The sequence below is a fragment of the Pan paniscus genome, chromosome 7, assembly GCF_029289425.2.
Source record: "Pan paniscus chromosome 7, NHGRI_mPanPan1-v2.0_pri, whole genome shotgun sequence".
NCBI classification, from domain to species: Eukaryota; Metazoa; Chordata; class Mammalia; order Primates; family Hominidae; genus Pan; species Pan paniscus.
The window spans coordinates 66,412,800-66,434,211 of NC_073256.2; the positions used below are offsets into that span (position 1 = coordinate 66,412,800).

Genomic DNA, 21,412 nt, shown 5'->3' on the forward strand with positions numbered 1-21,412 from the left:
GCATATATTTGGGTGATGTTTTTTAATCTATTCTGCCAATCTCTGTGTATTGATTGGTGTATTTAGACAACTTACTTTTATTTTAATTATTGATGTGTTGACATATTTACAATTATATATTTGAATTTTGTTCTCTCTCTTTTCCATTTTTCTGTTTTAATTTTTCTGCCTTCAAGTGACTTTTTTGAATATATGCTTTTAGAAATCAATTTTATCCATAGCATTTTTGAGCATACTTCAACATATACTGTTCTTAGTGTCTACTCTCAGCATTAAATTTTGTATATATCTTCACATTCTGGTGAAATTAACATCTTATCAGTTAGGTGTAGAAACCTTAACATATTTTAAGTCTCTTTACCTATTTTATTATATTTTACATTTTATAATATATAATATATTATAGCTTATAATATTTATATGTTATATTTAAGCATATATTAACATATACTTATGTATTATAAATATAGTTTATATTTATAATATATATTGATATATTATGTCTTATATTTCATATTTTATACTATTCTTTATATAATATTTTAAAATATTTCATTTACATATAGTAAGAACCAAACCAGACAATATTACAATTTTTGTTTCAATACCCAAGTATAAGGTAGAAAACACGAAAGCAGAAATAAAATATTTAAGGATCACTTTTCTTACCATATTCTTTCTTTCTTCCTAAGTTCCAAGATAGCTTCTATAATTATTTTCTCTTTTTGTCCTTTTTAAGCCATGCTTTTAGGATAGGTCTTCTTATTATAAGTTTACTTTGTTTTTCTTTAGCTGAGAATGTCTTGATTTTCCCTTAATTTCTGAAGCACTATTTTGCTGGATATAGGATTCAGGATTGACAGTTCTTTTCTTTCAGCAGTTGAAAAATCTTGTGCCACTTCCTTCTGGCTGTATGATTTCAGATGAGAAATTCTCTGTCATTTGACTTGTGTTCTCCTATAGGTAAGGTTTTATTTCTCTCTTGCTGCTCTCTGAAAACTTTTTGCTGTCAAGTTTTCAGAAGTTGACTATGATGTGTCTTGGCAAGGATTTCTTTGAGTTTATCCTCTTTGTATTTCACTTAGTCTCTTAAATCTATAGGATGTATTCTTTCACCAATTTCAATGAATTTTCGCTATTATGTCTTTCAATATTTTTCAGTTCCCTAATTTTTGTCCTCATTTTTTGGACTCTGAAGACATGAATAGCATACATATATATAAAATATATATATAATAATATATGTATATTTGTTTTAGTCTCACAGTTCACTGAATAGTCTTTCCTTTTTTCAATCTTTCTTACAACTTTTATTCTAACTGGTTAATTCTCACAATTCTTTTATCCAGTTCACTGACTCTTCTGTTCTCTTCTTTCTGCTGTTGAGCCATCTATTCAGTTTTTTATTTCTGTTATTATATTTATCAGTTCTAAAATTATTATTGCATTCTTTTTTATGTCTTTTATTTCTTCCTGGAGTTTCTGTTTCTTTTCTGAGACTTTCTACACTTTCATTTGTGCTAAGCATGGTGATAACTGCTTATTGGAACAATTTTGTTGTGACTACTTTAAAATATTTGTCAACTGATTCTAAAATCTATGTCATCTCACTGTTGGCATCTTTTGAATTTTTTTCCATTCAGTGTGAGTTTTCTTTTTTTTTCTCTCTCTCTCTTTTTTTTAATTTTTTAAATTTTATTATTATTATACTTTAAGTTGTAGGGTACATGTGCACAATGTGCAGGTTAGTTACATATGTATATATGTGCCATGCTGCTGTGCTGCACCCATTAACTCGTCATTTAGCATTAGGTATATCTCCTAAAGCTATCCCTCCCCCGTCCCCCCACCCGACAACAGTTCCCAGAGTGTGATGTTCCCCTTCCTGTGTCCATGTGATCTCATTGTTCAATTCCCACCTATGAGTGAGAATATGCGGTGTTTGGTTTTTTGTTCTTGCGATAGTTTACTGAGAATGATGATTTCCAATTTCATCCATGTCCCTACAAAGGACATGAACTCATCATTTTTTATGGCCGCATAGTATTCCATGGTGTAAATGTGCCACATTTTCTTAATCGAGTCTATAGTTGATGGACTTTTGGGTTGCTTCCAAGTGTTTGCTATTGTGAATAGTGCCGCAATAAACATACATGTGCATGTGTTTTTATAGCAGCATGATTTATAGTCCTTTGGGTATATACCCAGTAACGGGATGGCTGGGTCAAATGGTATTTCTAGTTCTAAATCCCTACGGAATCGCCACACTGACTTCCACGATGGTTGAACTAGTTTACAGTCCCACCGACAGTGTAAAAGTGTTCCTATTTCTCCACATCCTCTCCAGCACCTGTTGTTTCCTGGCTTTTTAATGATTGCCATTCTAACTGGTGTGAGATGGTATCTCATTGTGGTTTTGATTTGCATTTCTCTGATGGCCAGTGATGGTGAGCATTTTTTCATGTGTTTTTTGGCTGCATAAATGTCTTCTTTTGAGAAGTGTCTGTTCATGTCCTTCGCCCACTTTTTGATGAGGTTGTTTGTTTTTTTCTTGTAAATTTGTTTGAGTTCATAGTAGATTCTGGATATTAGCCCTCTGTCAGATGAGTAGGTTGCGAAAATTTTCTCCCATTTTGTAGGTTGCCTGTTCACTCTGATGGTAGTTTCTTTTGCTGTGCAGAAGCTCTTTAGTTTAATTAGATCCCATTTGTCAATTTTGTCTTTTGTTGCCATTGCTTTTGGTGTTTTAGACATGAAGTCCTTGCCCATGTCTATGTCCTGAATGGTAATGCCTAGGTTTTCTTCTAGGGTTTTTATGATTTTAGGTCTAACGTTTAAGTCTTTAATCCATCTGGAATTAATTTTTGTATAAGGTGTAAGGAAGGGATCCAGTTTCAGCTTTCCACATATAGCTGGCCAGTTTTCCCAGTACCATTTATTAAATGGGGAATCTTTCCCCATTGCCTGTTTTTCTCAGGTTTGTCAAAGATCAGATAGTTGTAGATATGTGGCGTTATTTCTGAGGGCTCTGTTCTGTTCCATTGATCTGTGTCTCTGTTTTGGTACCAGTACCATGCTGTTTTGGTTACTGTAGCCTTGTAGTGTAGTTTGAAGTCAGGTAGTGTGATGCCTCCAGCTCTGTTCTTTTGGCTTAGGATTGACTTCACGATGCGAGCTCTTTTTTGGTTCCATATGAACTTTAAAGTAGTTTTTTCCAATTCTGTGAAGAAAGTCATTGGTAGCTTGATGGGGATGGCATTGAATCTATAAATTATTTTGGGCAGTATGGTCATTTTCACGATATTGATTCTTCCTACCCATGAGTGTGGAATGTTCTTCAATTTCTTTGTATCCTCTTTTATTTCATCGAGCAGTGGTTTGTAGTTCTCATTGAAAAGGTCCTTCAAGTCCCTTATAAGGTGGATTCCTAGGTATTTTATTCTCTTTGAAGCAATTGTGAATGGGAGTTCACTCATTATTTGGCTCTCTGTTGGTCTGTTATTGGTGTATAAGAATGCTTGTGATTTTTGTACATTGATTTTGTATCCTGAGACTTTGCTGAAGTTGCTTATCAGCTTAAGGAGATTTTGGGCTGAGACAATGGGGTTTTCTAGATATACAATCATGTCATCTGCAAACAGGGGAAATTTGACTTCCTCTTTTCCTAATCGAATACCCTTTATTTCCTTCTCCTGCCTAATTGCCCTGGCCAGAACTTCCAACACTATGTTGAATAGGAGTGGTGAGAGAGGGCATCCCTGTCTTGTGCCAGTTTTCAAAGGGAATGCTTCCAGTTTTTGCCAATTCAGTATAATATTGGCTGTGGGTTTTTCACAAATAGCTCTTATTATTTTGAGATATGTCCCATCAATACCTAATTTCTTGAGAGTTTTTATCATGTAGGGTTGTTGAATTTTGTCAAAGGCCTTCTCTGCATCTACTGAGATAATCATGTGGTTTTTGTCTTTGGTTCTGTTTATATGCTGGATTACATTTATTGGTTTGTGTATACTGAAGCAGCCTTGCATCCGAGGGATGAAGCCCACTTGATCATGGTGGATAAGCTTTTTGATGTGCTGCTGAATTTGGTTTGCCAGTATTTTATTGAGGATTTTTGCATCAATGTTCATCAAGGATATTGGTCTAAAATTCTCTTTTTTGGTTGTGTCTCTGCCTGGCTTTGGTATCAGGATGATGCTGGCCTCTTAAAATGAGTTAGGGAGGATTCCCTCTTTTTCTATTGATTGTAATAGTTTCAGAAGGAATGGTACCAGTTCCTCCTTGTACCTCTGGTAGAATTCGGCTGTGAATCCATCTGGTCCTGGACTCTTTTTGGTTGGTAAGCTATTGATTATTGGAACAATTTCAGAGCCTATAACTGGTCTATTCAGAGAGTCATGTTCTTCCTGGTTTAGTCTTGGCAAGGTGTATGTGTCAAGGAATTTATCCATTTCTTCTAGATGTTCTCGTTTATTTGCATAGAGGTGTTTGTAGTATTCTCTGATGGTAGTTTGTATTTCTGTGGGATTGGTGGTGATATCCCCTTTATCATTTTTTATTGCATCTATTTGATTCTTCTCTCTTTTCTTCTTTATTAGCCTTGCTAGTGGTCTATCAACTTTGTTGATCCTTTCAAAAAACCAGCTCCTGGGTTCTTCAATTTTTTGAAGGGTTTTTTGTGTCTCTATTTCCTTCAGTTCTGCTCTGATTTTAGTTATTTCTTGCCTTCTGCTAGCTTTTGAATGTGTTTGCTCTTGCTTTTCTAGTTCTTTTAATTGTGATGTTAGGGTGTCATTTTGGATCTTTCCTGCTTTCTCTTGTGGGCATTTAATGCTATAAATTTCCCTCTACACACTGCTTTGAATGTGGCCCAGAGATTCTGGTATATTGTGTCTTTGTTCTCGTTGCTTTCAAAGAACATCTTTATTTCTGCCTTTATTTCGTTACGTACCGAGTAGTCATTCAGGAGCAGGTTGTTAGTTTCCATGTAGTTGAGCGGTTTTGAGTGAGTTTCTTAATCCTGAGTTCTAGTTTGATTGCACTGTGGTCTGAGAGACAGTTTGTTATCATTTCTGATCTTTTACATTTGCTGAGGAGAGCTTTACTTCCAACTATGTGGTCAATTTAGGAATAGGTGTTGTATGGTGCTGAAAAAAATGTATATTCTGTTGATTTGGGGTGGAGAGTTCTGTAGATGTCTATTAAGTCCACTTGGTGCAGAGCTGAGTTCAATTCCTGGGTATCCTTGTTAACTTTCTGTCTCGCTGATCCGTCTAATGTTGACAGTGGGGTGTTAAAGTCTCCCATTATTATTGTGTGGGAGTCTAAGTCTCTTTGTAGGTCACTCAGGACTTGCTTTATGAATCTGGGTGCTCCTGTATTGGTTGCATATATATTTAGGATAGTTAGCTCTTCTTGTTGAGTTGATCCCTTTACCATTATGTAATGGTCTTCTTTGTCTCTTTTGATCTTTGTTGGTTTAAAGTCTGTTTCATCAGAGACTAGGATTGCAACTGCTGCCTTTTTTTGTTTTCCATTTGCTTGGTAGGTCTTCCTCCATCCTTTTATTTTGAGCCTATGTGTGTCTCTGCACGTGAGATGGGTTTCCTGAATACAGCACATTGATGGGTCTCGACTGTTTATCCAATTTGCCAGTCTGTGTCTTTTAATTGGAGCATTTAGCCCATTTACATTTAAGGTTAATATTGTTATGTGTGAATTTGATCCTGTCATTATGATGTTAGCTGGTTATTTTGCACGTTAGTTGATGCAGTTTCTTCCTAGCCTTGATGGTCTTTACAATTTGGCATGATTTTGCAGTGGCTGGTACCGGGTTTTCCTTTCCATGTTTAGTGCTTCCTTCAGGAGCTCTTTTAGGGTAGGCCTGGTGGTGACAAAATCTCTCAGCATTTGCTTATCTGTAAAGTATTTTATTTCTCTTTCACTTATGAAGCTTAGTTTGGCTGGATATGAAATTCTGGGTTGAAGATTCTTTTCTTTAAGAATGTTGAATATTGGCCCCCACTGTCTTCTGGCTTTTAGAGTTTCTGCCGAGATATCCACTGTTAGTCAGATGGGCTTCCCTTTGTGGGTAACCCGACCTTTCTCTCTGGCTGCCCATAACATTTTTTCCTTCATTTCAACTTTGGTGAATCTGACAATTATATGTCTTGGAGTTGCTCTTCTCGAGAAGTATCTTTGAGGCGTTCTCTGTATTTCCTGAATCTCAATGTTGGCCTGCCTTGCTAGATTGGGGAAGTTCTCCTGGATAATATCCTGCAGAGTGTTTTCCAACTTGGTTCCATTCTCCCCGTCACTTTCAGGTACACCAGTCAGACGTAGATTTGGTCTTTTCACATAGTCCCACACTTCTTGGAATCTTTGTTCATTTCATTTTATTCTTTTTTCTCTAAACTTCCCTTCTCACTTCATTTCATTCATTTCGTCTTCCATCACTGATACTCTTTCTTCCAGTTCATCGAATTGGCTCCTGAGGCTTCTGCATTCTTCACATAGTTCTTGAGCCTTGGCTTTCAGCTCCATCATCTCCTTTAAGCACTTCTCTGTATTGGTTATTCTAGTTATACATTCGTCTAAAATTTTTTCAAAGGTTTCAACTTCTTTGCCTTTGGTTTGAATTTCCTCCTTTAGCTCGGAGTAGTTTGATCATCTGAAGCCTTCTTCTCTCAACTCGTCAAAGTCATTCTCCGTCCAGCTTTGTTCCATTGCTGGTGAGGAGCTGCGTTCCTTTGGAGGAGGAGAGGCGCTCTGGTTTTTAGAGTTTCTAGTTTTTCTGCTCTGTTTTTCCCCATCTTTGTGGTTTTATCTACTTTTGGTCTTTGATGATGGTGATGTAAGATGGGTTTTTGGTGTGGATGTCCTTTCTGTTTGTTAGTTTTCCTTCTAACAGACAGGATCCTCTGCTGCAGGTATGTTGGAGTTTGCCAGAGGTCCACCCCAGACCCTGTTTGCCTGGGTACCAGCAGCGGTGGCTGCAGAAGAGCCGATTTTCATGAACCGCAAATGCTGCTGTCTGATCGTTCCTCTGATAGTTTTGTCTCAGAGGAGTACCCGGCTGTGTGAGGTGTCAGTCTGCCCCTACTGGGGGGTGCCTCCCAGTTAGGCTGCTCAGGGGTCAGGGGTCAGGGACCCACTTGAGGAGGCAGTCTGCCCGTTCTCAGATCTCCAGCTGCCTGCTTGGAGAACCACTGCTCTCTTCAAAGCTGTCAGACAGGGACATTTAAGTCTGCAGAGGTTACTGCTGTCTTTTTGTTTGTCTGTGCCCTGCCCCCAGAGGTGGAGCCTATAGAGGCAGGCAGGCCTCCTTGAGCTGTTGTGGGCTCCACCCAGTTCGAGCTGCCTGGCTGCTTTGTTTACCTAAGCAAGCCTGGGCAATGGCAGGCGCCCCTCCCCAGCCTCGCTGCCGCCTTGCAGTTTGATCTCAGACTGCTGTGCTAGCAATCAGCAAGACTCCATGGGCGTGGGACCCTCCGAGCCATGTGCGGGATATAATCTCCTGGTGTGCCATTTTTTAAGCCCGTGGGAAGAGCACAGTATTCGGGTGGGAGTGACCCGATTTTCCAGGTGCCATCTGTCACCCCTTTCTTTGACTAGGAAAGGGAACTCCCTGACCCGTTGCGCTTCCTGAGTGAGGCAATGCCTCGCCCTGCTTCGGCTCACGCACGGTGCACTGCACCCAGTGTCCTGCGCCCACTGTCTAGCACTCCCTAGTGAGATGAACCCAGTACTTCAGATGGAAATGCAGAAATCACCCGTCTTCTTCATCGCGCACGCTGGGAGCTGTAGACTGGAGCTGTTCCTATTCGGCCATCTTGGCTCCGGAACTTCAGTTTGAGTTTTCACTGGTTCTTGGTATGATGAGTGATCTTCTATTGGAATTAGACATTTTTTAAATTTAGTTATGATATTCCAAATCTTACGTAAACATTATGTTTTATCTAACTGCCATTGATATAGCTTTATCAAAGTAAGGGAGAACGCCATGTTGTTCTTGCCAGATAGGGGTAGAATTTCAGGTTTACTACTGTACCTCCACTGGAAGTTAAACAGTGGGCTCTTCATAACTACTGTAAAAGAGTAGGAGATCCAGTTCGCCAGTAGGCTTTCACTGATCCCGCCCTGAGTAGGGTGGGTGGAGTTATCTCATTAACATTTACCTTTAAAATTTCCTTATGTTTGTTTTACATATAATATGCAAATAATTCAGTCCTACTTAGTGGGAGTAAAAGGGACAGATATGTCTACTCCATCTTCCTAGAGAAGTAGAATTATCCAAGCTTTACAGCTAAACACACATGTAGGTTGCAAATAAAAGGATACAAATACGTATATCTTGTATACAATAATGAAAAAAGAACCCGAATAACTATAGTAATTTTACAAAAAATGCTTTAAGTCAAAAATTGTTTCAAGATACTAAAAAGGGCATTTTTTAATGAAAAATGAATCAATTTTCCAAGGAGATATAACAATTATAAGCATATTTGATGATAACAGAGCTCCAAAATGTATGGAACAAATGAGGCGAAATCGAAGAGAAAATGGAAAGTACCACCAATTTGTTGTAGACATCAGTACCCCACTGTAACTAATGGGTAGAGCAATTAGGCAGAAGAGTAACAATGATATTGACTTGGTCAGCATGATAGGCAACCAGACATGCTGACCTGTTTAGACTCTCCACCCAATTACAGAAGAATATACATTTTTAACTACAATATGCTAATATCTAAGATCTAACTACAATACACTAATATCTAAGATCACTTGTATGTCAGGTTATAAATCAAGCCTCACTACATTTAAAGTAGTTAAAATAATACAAATTCTGTTCTATGAACACAATGGAATAAAATTAGAAATGAATAACAAAAGAACAATTGAAATATATGCAAATATGAGGATATTAAAAGCAAATTACTAAATAACCAATGGGTCAAAAAAATCACGGTGAAATTATAAATTATTGGGAGATAAATAACAATGAAATCTCATCATGCTAAAACTTATGCTATGCAGCTATAGTTTGTTTAGAGAAAAATTTTAACTTCAAATACTATATTAAGTAATAAAAAAATCTTAAATACCTAATTTTTCTCAATAAGAAATTAGAGAAAGAGCAAAATAAACACAAAGCAAGCAGGAACGAGGACAATTATAAATTTAGACCAGAAATAAATAAAAAAAGAATACATAAACAATTGAGAAAATTAGAAAACCTCAAATTTAGTTTTTTAAAAAGGTTAACAAGAGTGACAAAACTTTAACTAGATAACCAAACAGTGAGAGAGAGAAGATTCAAATTTTTTAAAATCAGAAATAAAAGAAGGTATATTTTAGAGATTAAAAAGAAAAACGTAACTATAAATAATTGCTAAACATTTACATAATTTAATGAAGTGTGTAAACTCTGAGAACAACACCAACTAATGAAACTGACTCAAAGAGAAATAAATAATTGGAATATACCTAAAAGAAGGAAAGATATTGAAATGGTATTTTCAAAACACTTCCCACAAGAAAAAGCCCCAAATCAAGAGGTTTGTCTGATGAACTCCATTAAACAATGAAAAAACAATTATTACCAATCTTTCACAATCTTTTCAAAATATAGAAAAAGGGGAAACACTCCTCTACTTATTTGAGATCTGAATTAGCTTCATAGCAAAACCAAAACCATCAGATGAAAAGAAAGCCACAGACCAGTATCCCTAATGGGGGTAGATGAAACAATCTTTAACAGAAAGCTTGCAAACCAAATCCAGCAACATGCAAAAATTATTATACACCATTATCACTTGGTATATATCCCTGGAATGTATGGTAGATATATATCTTAAAATCAATCAGAGCAATACACCGTATTAATTGAATAAGGACAAAAATACATAATCATTGTAATAGATTCAAAAATAAGAAAAAAATAAATACCATTTCATAATAAGTATACTGAAGAAAACTAAGTATTGAAGGAATGTATGTGTTCCCCCTACAATTAAGAATAAGAAAAGGATGTATGCTCTCCCCACTTTCATCAACCTTGTGTTGGAATTTCTAGCCAAGGATAGATGATACAAACTTAAATATAGAAAATGTTCATGAATTCACTAAGAAAACTATTGGTACTAACTAGTAAATGACTTCTGCAAGGTTGCAGCATACAATCCCAATGCACAAAAATCAGCTGTATTTTTATATGTTAGCAATGGATTAGAGTAGGTAAAATTAAGAAAAATAATTCATTTATAACAGCATCAAAAATTTCTAAGGAATACATTTAACAAAAGAAGTGCAAATATTGTGTACTGAAAACTACAAAACATGGAAAGAAATTCAAGAAGATTTAAATAAGGGGAGCTACATCCCATGTGCATAAATTAGAAAACTTAATACTTTTAATATGACAATACTCCGAAAGTAATATGCAGATTTAAGAAATCTCCATCAAAATGCCAACTACCTTTTTTTCAGAAATGGACAAGTTGATCCTGAATGTATATGAAATCCAGTATAGCCAAAATAATCTTGGCAAATAAGTTGGAGAGAACCCCCAGTTCCATATTTCAAAACACTACAAAGCTATGGTCACCATGACTTTGTGGTATTGTCATAAGAATGGACATATAGAACACTGGAATACAATTGAGAGTCTAGAAATGAACCTTATTTATTGTTAACTGTCTTTTACCATGCTTTTCAACACAGCAGAATGTGGAAAGGAACAGGTTTTTCAACAAATAGTGCTGGGAAAACTGGTTATTGAATCCAAAAAATTAAGTTGAGTCCTTTCCTCATACCATAAAAAAATTACTTAAAAATGAATCATCAAATATATCTAAGAGCTAAAACTGTAAACCTATTTGAAGAAAACATGGGATTAAATTTTTGTAACGTTGGGTTTGACAATTGTGCTTAGACTCCACACCAAAAGCACAAGAATCAAAGGGGAAAAAACTACACAAATTGGACTTTTTCAAAATTTAAAGCACTTGTGCTGAGTAATACTATAAAAAAGGTGAAATACAACTTGCAGATTGGCAGAAACATTTTCAAATCATTTATCTGTTAAGGAGACTGTATGCAAATATATAAAGGGTTTTCAGAGAAAAAAAAAGAAAAGAAACATAAATACCCCAAATAAAAATTGACAAAGGATTCAAATTGACATTTCTCCAGAGAAGATATTCAAATTGTCAATAAGCACAAGAAATGATGCTCAAATCATTAGTCATCAAAATGCAAATCAAAACCACAGTAAAATACAGCTTCCCACTCTATAGGATGGTTATAATATTTTTTTTAAAAAAGAAACTAGACAATAATAATGATTAGTGAGGATGTAGAGAAATTGGAGCACTCAGATTTTGCTAGTGAGAATGTAAAATGTGGTAACTCATTTAAACAAAAGTTCAACATTTTCTGAAAAAGTGCAAGCTGAAGTTGTCATATGACCCAGCAATTCCACTTCTAGATATATTCAAGAGCAATTAGAAGATATTCCCAAACACACAAAAAAGAAACTCTACACAGATGTTCACTGCAGCATTATTCACAAAAAATCAAAAGTAGGAACAACCAAAATGTTCAACAGGTGATGAAAGGGCAGGAAGAGATATGTCCACATCAGGAAATATTCATCAATAAAGAGAAAAGAAGTACTATCTATGCCACAACATAGGTGCACCTTGAAAATAGTGTATTAAGTGAATGTAGATAATCACAAAATATCTTATGTGTATGACACTATTTATATGAAATGTCCACAAAAAGCAAACCCATAGAAAGACAAAAAAATAATGCTTATCAGGCTCTGAAGAGAGAGGAAATGAGGAGTGACTTGTACTGGGTATAGGATATATTTTTGGAGTGATAAAAATGGTCTAAAATTTGATGATGATAGTTGTACATCTGTGAATATTCTAAAATCCGTTTACTTGCATGCTTTAAACAGGTGAGTATTATAGTATGTGAACTATATCTCCCTAAGGCTGATGCAGAAAAAAGGTGAATGACACATAAAGGGGATGTCAAGCCAGGGAACATATTCACTTACACAATAATGACATAAGTAAATCTGACCATAATGGCATTAACAAGAAATAAACCTATGAATAATGATGGAGGTATTTGTTTTTCTCTAATGACTGCAAGGCCATTAACAATATTAGAGTTAAATCTGGCCTGGAAGAAGAGATGACAATCACAGGAGAAATGAAAGAGAAGCCTATCTTGAAATCAAGAGCCATAATGGAAACATAATAATGCTATTAAGCAAGTGATTTACAGAATGTAATTTTCTCCAGCAATTTCAATATTTTTTTGTCCTCACATTCTAGGAGACTCACTTGAGTTATGGTTTAATGATCTATTGAATGTTGCATGGCCATGTTACTGTGGGAAACAGGTATGCAAATGTAGATGATGACTTACTTGGCTCTCAATTTTGTTCAGAGGACTCAAGAGTTATTGACCCACTTATGCCATTATTGGAACGCTAAGCGTGTGGGAGTTGTTTATATTCCACTTCTCAAGGTCATCACCAAGGTCTGATTGCAAAAATTCAAAAAATTGCAGTCTCAGGCATAAATGGGTTAAAAGCTTTTAAGGAGCAAGCAGAATGAGGAAGATAAATTCCAGATTTTATGCCTAAAATGATATCTATAAGTTAGTATTTTGTCCAAATTCTCAACACTTCCTGCTTTATCCTATCAGGCTATGACTTTGCTTTGTATCCCACTTAAAACACAGAATGAAGCAAAGCTACACACCACCAAATCTACCCACCTTCCTTGAGTTGTACCCATATACTGTGCCTCATCTCCTGCGGCCTCAGATCAATTGTCCAGGTTTCCATCCATGTCCAGCCTCTCCATTTTTGCACCAGATCTCACCCTGCTCAAGAATACAGTTTCTACAATTGTCCTCAGATTTGATATCTCAACCATTTCATGCCAGCAATTCTACAAATATATACTAATTTCATAAACCTTGGAAAAACATTCTTGATTTCCTATTGATATATTCCTATGCCCCCTTTAAAAAGGAAAAGGATTTCTTTTCCAAAGAGAAGCTGCTTGTAGTAGACTTGCCTGTAGTAACTCTAATATCTTCACATGCAGGCTCTCATGAAGCCATTCTTATGAAGTTTTTGTTTCCACTTCTCCATAAAACGACTCTTGTAAAGGATTAAAATGGCCTCTGTGTTGCTAAATTCAGTGGTCAATTTCCAGCTGTCATTTTACAAGACTCCCGGATTTTGCACTCACTTTCTTGGCAACTACAGCTATTTCTTCTTTGCTGGTTCTTCCCCATCTTTCTTACATTTTTATACTGTGGAGTCTCAGGGATGAGTGCCCAGTCATTTTCTCTACCTATCCTGCACACCTTGATCTTCTCATCCAGACCACAGTGCTTTACCTACCATCTATGTGCTGACAGAAGCTGAACTTCTATTCTGAACTCTAATTTTTCCCTTAAATCCACACTAATATATGCAGTTCTCCACTTATCACCTATATGTCTAATATGCGTTCAGATGTAACATGCCCAAAACCAAAATCTTGATCTTTACTTCCAAACCTGATTTTCCCATAATTTCTCTATTTGCAGAGCAACACTTTTTTTCCATTGAAATCTACTTTCAAATTCAACCCCTTTCCATATAGAAAACTTTGTAACTTCTCCTTCTTTCAATCCAATTCTCATAAAGCTCATTCTCAATAGTCTAACCAGAATCATCATTTTCTGGCTTTTGTCAATGCCTGTCACTCCTCTGCTCAAAAATTTCCCATGGTTTCCCATGTCGCTCGTAGTAAAACTCATAAAGGCTCATGCAGCATGCAAAGTGTTTTCTTTGATCTCATTGTCTGCCAAGTACTTCTTAATTCATTCCATTCCAGACAAAATAACCCTTGCTTTTCTTCTGACTCTCCTGGAATGTCCCTATCTCTGGGCCTTTAAAAGTATAATTCTTGTGTCTGGAATATTTCCCCACAAACATGGAAATGGCTCACTCCATCTTCCCTTTCAAGTTCCATATACAAGGCAACATGAATTTTCCTTCCCACGGCCCTTTGAGTAGTCTTTGCTGTCTCCTCCGCTTTATTTCTTGATGGTAACTGTCATATTCTGACATATTGTCCTTAATTTATTTCTGCCCTTAGTCACATTTTGCCTCCTGTCACTGGAATGTAACTCCCATCAGGACTGTTTTGTTCCTTTGTTTGTTTTTGTCTGTTTTATTCACTGCTATCTTTTAACAACAACAAAAAAGAGTAGATGCATAGGAAGCATTTGGTATTTTATTGAATGGATGACTCTTTACATTTTTGAAGATAGCTTATATTTAGTGATATCTGAGGGATCATGATGATCATAAGACTCTTTTTACAAGGGAAACTTGTAAGTCTGTGACTTGGTGGAAGCTGTCGGTGGATGGATAGATAAATGTTCATCATCAGTGGATGTTTGATAGGTGGTAAGAATGCAGGTTTAGTACTCACATAAGAAATTAGTAAATGAGCAGTATGAGTTTACATAAAAGGAATCGTTGACACCCTAGGAGTGGAAATGGTTGCCAAGGCTGATCACTGAGGCAGAGGAAAGATGTGTGGGCATTGCAATGAAGAGTCAAACTTGGATCCATCTTGGTCTCCTGCTTTCTCTTCTTATCACCTGCTATTATTTCCTGTCTACCATTCCTTCAAAATGGGTATAAAAAGTTTAAAGTGTCAATCTATATCAAATTATTGATAAATAATTGACAAGATGGGAATAATTGAAAATTTTTATTTTTCTAAAGATGCCTGGATACTTAGATATTTAAGGGTTGTTTATTTTTGGTAACCAAAATATAACCTCTATTTTAATAAAGAGATGGCAGAATTACCTTTGAGAAAAAGTTATTTGCCATACTATTTTCACCCAATTGTAACACTCAACTATATTCTCCTCCTTACCAAGAATGAATTGCTTATTTTTGTTGTTGTTGTTTTATTTTTTAATAACATGCAAGAATATTTTACATTTTCCCAAAATTTCCAAACCTTTCACATTAGGTGGATTTAATTAGGGAAGATAGAGAAAGTATTTAAAATGTGTTTGGGAAATAACCTGGCTACACCAAGCATGATGGGGTGAATGGAGGATTTCCAGGGTGAGCTAAGGCAAAGAGAAACTTGCTTATTTACAAATAACATATGACTAGTGCCACTGAAGCAGATTATTATAAATAAAGCTTCTAAGATCATTATGATGGAGTTACTAAAAACTTTTTTGGTGGAAATATCTAAGGGAATTAGAATAGTTAAATGAATAACCTCTTCTATTCTCTAGGACAAGTTGCTATTTCACAAAGGAAACTATCAAATATTGAAGGTTTCAAGGGAGCTACTGAGAAAGCATAGCTATTTCTTCTATATTATAGAGACACCTGAATATATATTATGGGGTATCATACTCCTATTGCATGACCTGAGAAAATACTCCTCGGATGAATTATTTTATTTAAATAGCTGTCTGGTACACGACAGATATTACAATGTGTCATAAAGTATTGAATATTTTGTAATATTTTCCACTGCCACATGTAAGTTGTAAACACAGTCGTGTACATATCATTTATAATTCTAAATTCTTTATTACATATACATAGTGAAATATATAATAAAATAGCAATGAGTTTGTCAGAAATTTCATATGCTTTATTACCCTCTAGTTATCCTCCTTGTGATAAGTTCATCGTATTGATTTCATTAAGCACATAAATGTATTAGTCTTTCAATCATCTTGAAATTAAAACATGTTTATGTGATTATTGATGGTCTTTAATAAAAATACTAGCAACATCATCTTTCTAAATGTATTCTGAGCATAGCTTTAAGATTTCATAGTTATTTTGACATAATTATGGTTTGAAATACCTTTTTATGTTTTCACTGCAATATATATAGTTTGGTTGCCACTGGTAATAAATGGGTTACAAATTTCCTTTGGTATTTAAATGAGAAACCTATTTCTAAAAATCCAAAATGAATTAGTGAGCTCTAGTTTATTTTTTTTTTTAGTAAATATGCCACATAAACCATTAAACAGCCAGCCACAATTAAAATTAATGCAGGAATTATTTTTTGAAAGTGAACCATTTGGCTCCTCTGGTTATAAGAGTTCATATCCCCTTACTTCTAGCATTTCTTATTCAGTTTCTTGTGGCAAATATTAACTCATTCTAGAGAATACTCAAGAATAGTTTTAAATTGTCCTAATCCATATTTATCATCTGATGTGTGCACAAAGAGATAAAAATACTTTTAAAAGTACTTCCAAGTTTATCTTTAATTGTACATTAGCAAGAGTAAAATTTTGGCAAAATATATTTATCAGTGCTAAAACAACATTCATAGATGATAAGAGTGATTAGTCCTCCTACCTCTTATCCACCATGTATTGAAATAAATTTTCAATACTTAACGATGTTTACACGTTGACCAAAAATGTCTACATTTGAAATTAGTTTCCACATGTTACATGTCATAGATTCTAGATAAGTGTATTGAAATTGAAAAAAAATCTAGCTATTATAAATTTTTAAAGACATTAATTTTTATGTTATCTGACCTGTTTCTCTTTCCCTTTCAGGAGTTGGAATTTTCTAATTTATTTGCTGTTCTTCACTGCATTCATTCCTTCTTTGCTGCCAAGGTAGCTTGTTTGGACCCTCTATTTTTAGGCAATCAAGCTACTGCTTCTGCTGCTGCCAGCTCTGCTACCACGAGCAAAGCAAAGTATACAACTTGACATACTGAACTCTTCATTGACACACCCCATGACTGTATAAGCAGGACACATTTACTCATCATTTTAGACCCTAGAGAAACCATAACTTCACCAAGTCGACAGTGGAGGCAAATCAAAATTTCGGCAGAAAAAAGAAGGTCATGTGGAACCTCAAAAACACTTCTATTCTGGATGACATCTGTGAAATATACTACATGAACAGAACAGCTTGTTCTCACTCAGTTGCTTTATACCAGTAAGTGTATTGCTTTCACCAAAAGTGGAGACAAAAGAATAAATTATTTGAAGAAGTATGTAAATAATATAAAAATAGTAAGCTACCTATAAATAAAAATAGTTATTAAATGATTACTTCTGTATTTTAGATTATTTTGTATGACTAGTACATGTTGGGCAGAGTCATAGGAAAACGAATGCCCTATCTTGTATTATGAGGGACATAAAAGAGTTAAAAACCATAAATCAGCAAGGAGCATGCAAAAAAACTCATCAAAGAAGGATGCACTTTAATTTGCTGATGTAAATTTGCCCTTGTGTTCTCATCCCATGATTTGACACTGGCACTCCAATTGTTTTTATCTTATTGTAAATATTCTGAAGAACTTCCAAAGGATAATTACATTGATTCCATGATAGATACAATGTGAAATGGACTATTCTCCCTTGGATCACTGTTATTGAAATGTCTTATTAGCTGCCAAAGTCAATCAAATATGCCAACAGTGTATTAATTTAATTATGAGTGATGGAAAATTTCATGAACCTCTCATTTCTTCCTTGGTTTGAAAGAGATTTGTGTTTTACCTAATAAGATTTATTATCAAATTAAAGTTTCATAAATTTTCAGTGAACCCAAAACCTTTTGTAGAGAAAATAATATAAACAAATATGGTGTGAGAAACAATTCTTTGTAATCCGAAGTCTACTAGTTAATCATGAACTAAAATGTCCCTCGAAAACAGTCCCAAAGCTATTATAGATGTTAATTAAATGACATTTTTTCATTTTAGTACTATTTTATGAGAAACAAAGGTGATATTTAAAGATAAAAGTTAAAATTCTTTAACCTCCCTTGTCATGGAAAGTGATTAAGTAATGCCAACTATGCAGGTTATTTTAGGTATTTTGTCCTAAGAATGTAAATGTGAAAGGCTGGGAAATTTGAAAGCCTTAGAGGTGTGCAATTTACTCAGATTCCAGGTATTATTCAACTACTTGTATAACATGGAACACAGTCTCTGTCCTTTAGTACAGCTTTTCTGAGATATTTTAAAAAGTCAGCTGTGTATGTAAAAGAAAAAAAAAAAACTTTTTTATTGATACACATGCTCCCAGGTAAACCAAGTAAGATGTGTGTCCTTGTGGAGATAACCAAGTATCTAATAAATTGATTCAATTTTCTTTTTTTTCAAATATGTTTTTAAAAATCACTCAAGAAGGAAACAAAGTGGTTTCTATAAAGGACAGATTTATTAATTTAAAAAATTAATATCAAGTTGTTTTTATACTCATGATTCATTAATTTATTTTGCATCAGATTACTTTGTAAATACCTCAGATTGAAAAGAAAAAGTGAGGGTTTATAATTGTCCCTGGGAAAATGTTAAACTGAATCTAACATACCTTACCCAAAGAACTGTGGCAAATTACAATAAACAGTTTCAGTGTAATGTATTTTGACCATAAAACTAAGTACACATTTGTAATTAGGATAGAACTTTAGAATTATTGCACACTATATTGATCAAATACAACAGTCATTGTAAAATTGAAACCCACCAAAAGCAGCCTTCAGTAGTAGGCCACTTCTGAACTTATGGAGAAAAAGCAGTGGGATACATCGAACTTAGAATTTTCAGCTGTGGCAACTGGTTCATTATGGAACTTCTGCTTCCAACCAGAGCTGAATCTCAGTGTGCCCCATATTGGGGTTACATGAATGTGTCCACAATCTGGAAGGCAATATGACACGGGCTAATTATCCATAAGCAAAAGAAAAACGTTTCAACAGTTTACCTACCTGTAATAGAATGATTTAAAAATTGTGAAATTTTGTAAACGTTCCATTTTAGAATTTAAAAAACCTATTAACTATTAGCTATCTTTTTTGTGACATTATGAAAATTTAGCCTATGCTCATGTGTGTTATGAAGGAAAAGGTGCACAATGAGATATGTATAAATATATATCTCCTCAGAGAATACACACACATCTACATATGTATTTATATGCATACATGTGTGTATATATATAAATATAATGAAATGCTGACCATTAATTATATTAGAAGAATGTTTTGTGTACATACATTTAATATACTTTAAATTACGTTGTAAAATGTAGCTTGATTAAAAACTTATGACAATACCATTATGAATATTTTTGATACTATTGATAAAAAATATAAGCCGTGATTTTCATTTAACATGATTAGTACAACAGCCAAAAAGTAACAAAATACTATTCTCGTTTTCATCAGTTTAACAATTAGTATTTAATGTTTTCTTTACAATGTGGTGATTAGTCATTGGCATTTGTTATAACTTGGACTACTTGAATGAGAAAGCTTTGAAATGAACAAAAACACTTAAAAATTTCTATCTCTCATATAATTTAGGTTTACATGTAAGAGATTTATTCATAAAATCCTAGTTTGTACATTAAGCACATTTTAACAGCAAAACGCTAATGTATTAACCCCTCCAGTGCCTTGGTATGTGTGAGCGTGTATGTGTGTTTGGGTGTGTGTCTGTGTGTGTGTGTGAGTGTGTACGTGTTATCATTAAAGGGTTCATTACAGTGTACATAACACAAGCTTAATGGGGAATATTGTAGGTATTTAGGTCAGAGAATGAAGTTCAAAGTCATTTGAAAACTGCTAACCACTATAATAATGTCTTTTGCCTGATAAAGAATAACAATTCATTTAAGTTGAAGTATATTACAGAAAGGGCATTTATAATTTGTTAAAATGCAACAAGTATTTATTTAAAAAATAGTTTAATAGATAGTGTAAGTGTAATGTATATCTGAACACTTATCCAGCTTTTTTAAAATGGGAGGATAATCAGGTAATTATTTCTTGCCCATATTTCAGGCATGTACCAACTTATAATTTTGAAATCTTCGCTCATAAAGCTGTCATTCAGCAAGAAAAAGAAAGCAATTACTTGAAAATAAATGTCAAGTCCATATTAGCCATGCAAGGAGAGAAATTTTCCTTTGGGTGCATTAGTTTATAGATCAACATTTCCCTCATTTACACTGCTGAAGCTTGATCATGAACTTTGTCTATGTTGAATGCTGGATTTAAGAAAAGCTTGATTTATTACTGAGAAAAATTAATAATCCTAACGATAATTTAGAATTACTGCTAGAAATCAGCAGTGTGGAGAAGCTTTAAAAGCACAAGGATGATCTTGTGCTTAACTTTTTAAGGTAAGTGTAGATGTTCGGATACTAATAACACAGATTTTGCTACTATTAATATTGCTGTGCTCATAATTTCTCCTTATGAAATTGCTTTATTCATACTTCTAAAATTGTTCTTTATTGTTTATTCTTACTACCAAATACTTTAAAATCATAATGCCACTTATTTGCACATTTGAATTTGCTTTTGAAAATAAAATATTATAAATGTTATATATTTTATACATATTAAAATGCAATGAAAAGACCAGAAATATAAAATGTAAATATATTTATTTCATTTTTAATTGTTTTGGTGGATGTTTGTAAAATGTAAATTAATATCTGTGACAAAAATTTGTCACTTCATTCTTTCAGTTCATTAATGTACTACTAATGAAACCATACTTTTTTAAATGAAGCATACTGGAAAATAAAAACAAATACTTTTTACTAGATTTGGGTTTTCATTTCTTTGGGTTTGATTTGTAAGTTTTACATATGTTTAAAACATGATCCTGAGAGATTTAACTTCAATGAAATGTTTAAGATATGAACTGTGTATATATAAGTGCAGACTATGTGGTACATAATCTGTTCTGGTTGACAAATATTTGTGAAGAATAGACATCTAACTCCCAAATGTTCCCAAAGTTTGAAGAAAGATGGTATTTGTCAAATTACTTACCCAACTAAGTTACAACTTCTGAAAAATATGACGTTTGATATCACTGTAATTTATCAATTCTAGTGCCCTTTCTGTAGGTTAAGATTTTCTGTGTTGACATCCGTGCCATCTACAAGAGAGTCTGTTTTATTTCTTCCTTTTTATTAAGTAAGTTTTAATTTTGGCTTCCTACCATATTACACTGGTTGAAACTTCCAATTTAACACTAAATTGTTGTTTAACACTAACTGTTGAAAGTAGACATCCTTCCATTGTAAATGATTTTAGGGGGAAAGTATTCAATCTATCACCGTTAAATACTTTGTTGGCATGGGTTTTCAGTAAATGTCTTTATCAGACTAAGCAAGTTTCTCTTCCTTTGTAGTTTGCTGAGAACTTAAAAGTTCATAATAAATTATGAATAAATACTAAATATTGTCATAGGCTTTTCCAGAATCATCGAAAGGATTACATGATTTTCATACTGAGTAACACTGATTCATTTTCAAATGTTGAACT

The 21,412-nt window shown here is 34.3% G+C and overlaps 1 protein-coding gene across 9 annotated transcripts in view; it reads left to right on the forward strand.

Moving 5' to 3' along the window:
- The window catches only part of SNTG1 (syntrophin gamma 1), an 865,234-nt gene extending 844,550 nt beyond the window's left edge, over positions 1 to 20,684 (forward strand). For all 9 annotated transcript variants that reach the window (XM_034966056.3, XM_063606752.1, XM_034966057.3 and 6 more), the window contains one exon: positions 16,657 to 20,684. In XM_034966056.3, the coding sequence (XP_034821947.3) occupies positions 16,657 to 16,815 (159 nt within the window). In that variant the 3' untranslated portion in view covers positions 16,816 to 20,684. The remainder of the gene's footprint in view (positions 1 to 16,656) is intronic.
- Positions 20,685 to 21,412: the final 728 nt, after the last annotated feature.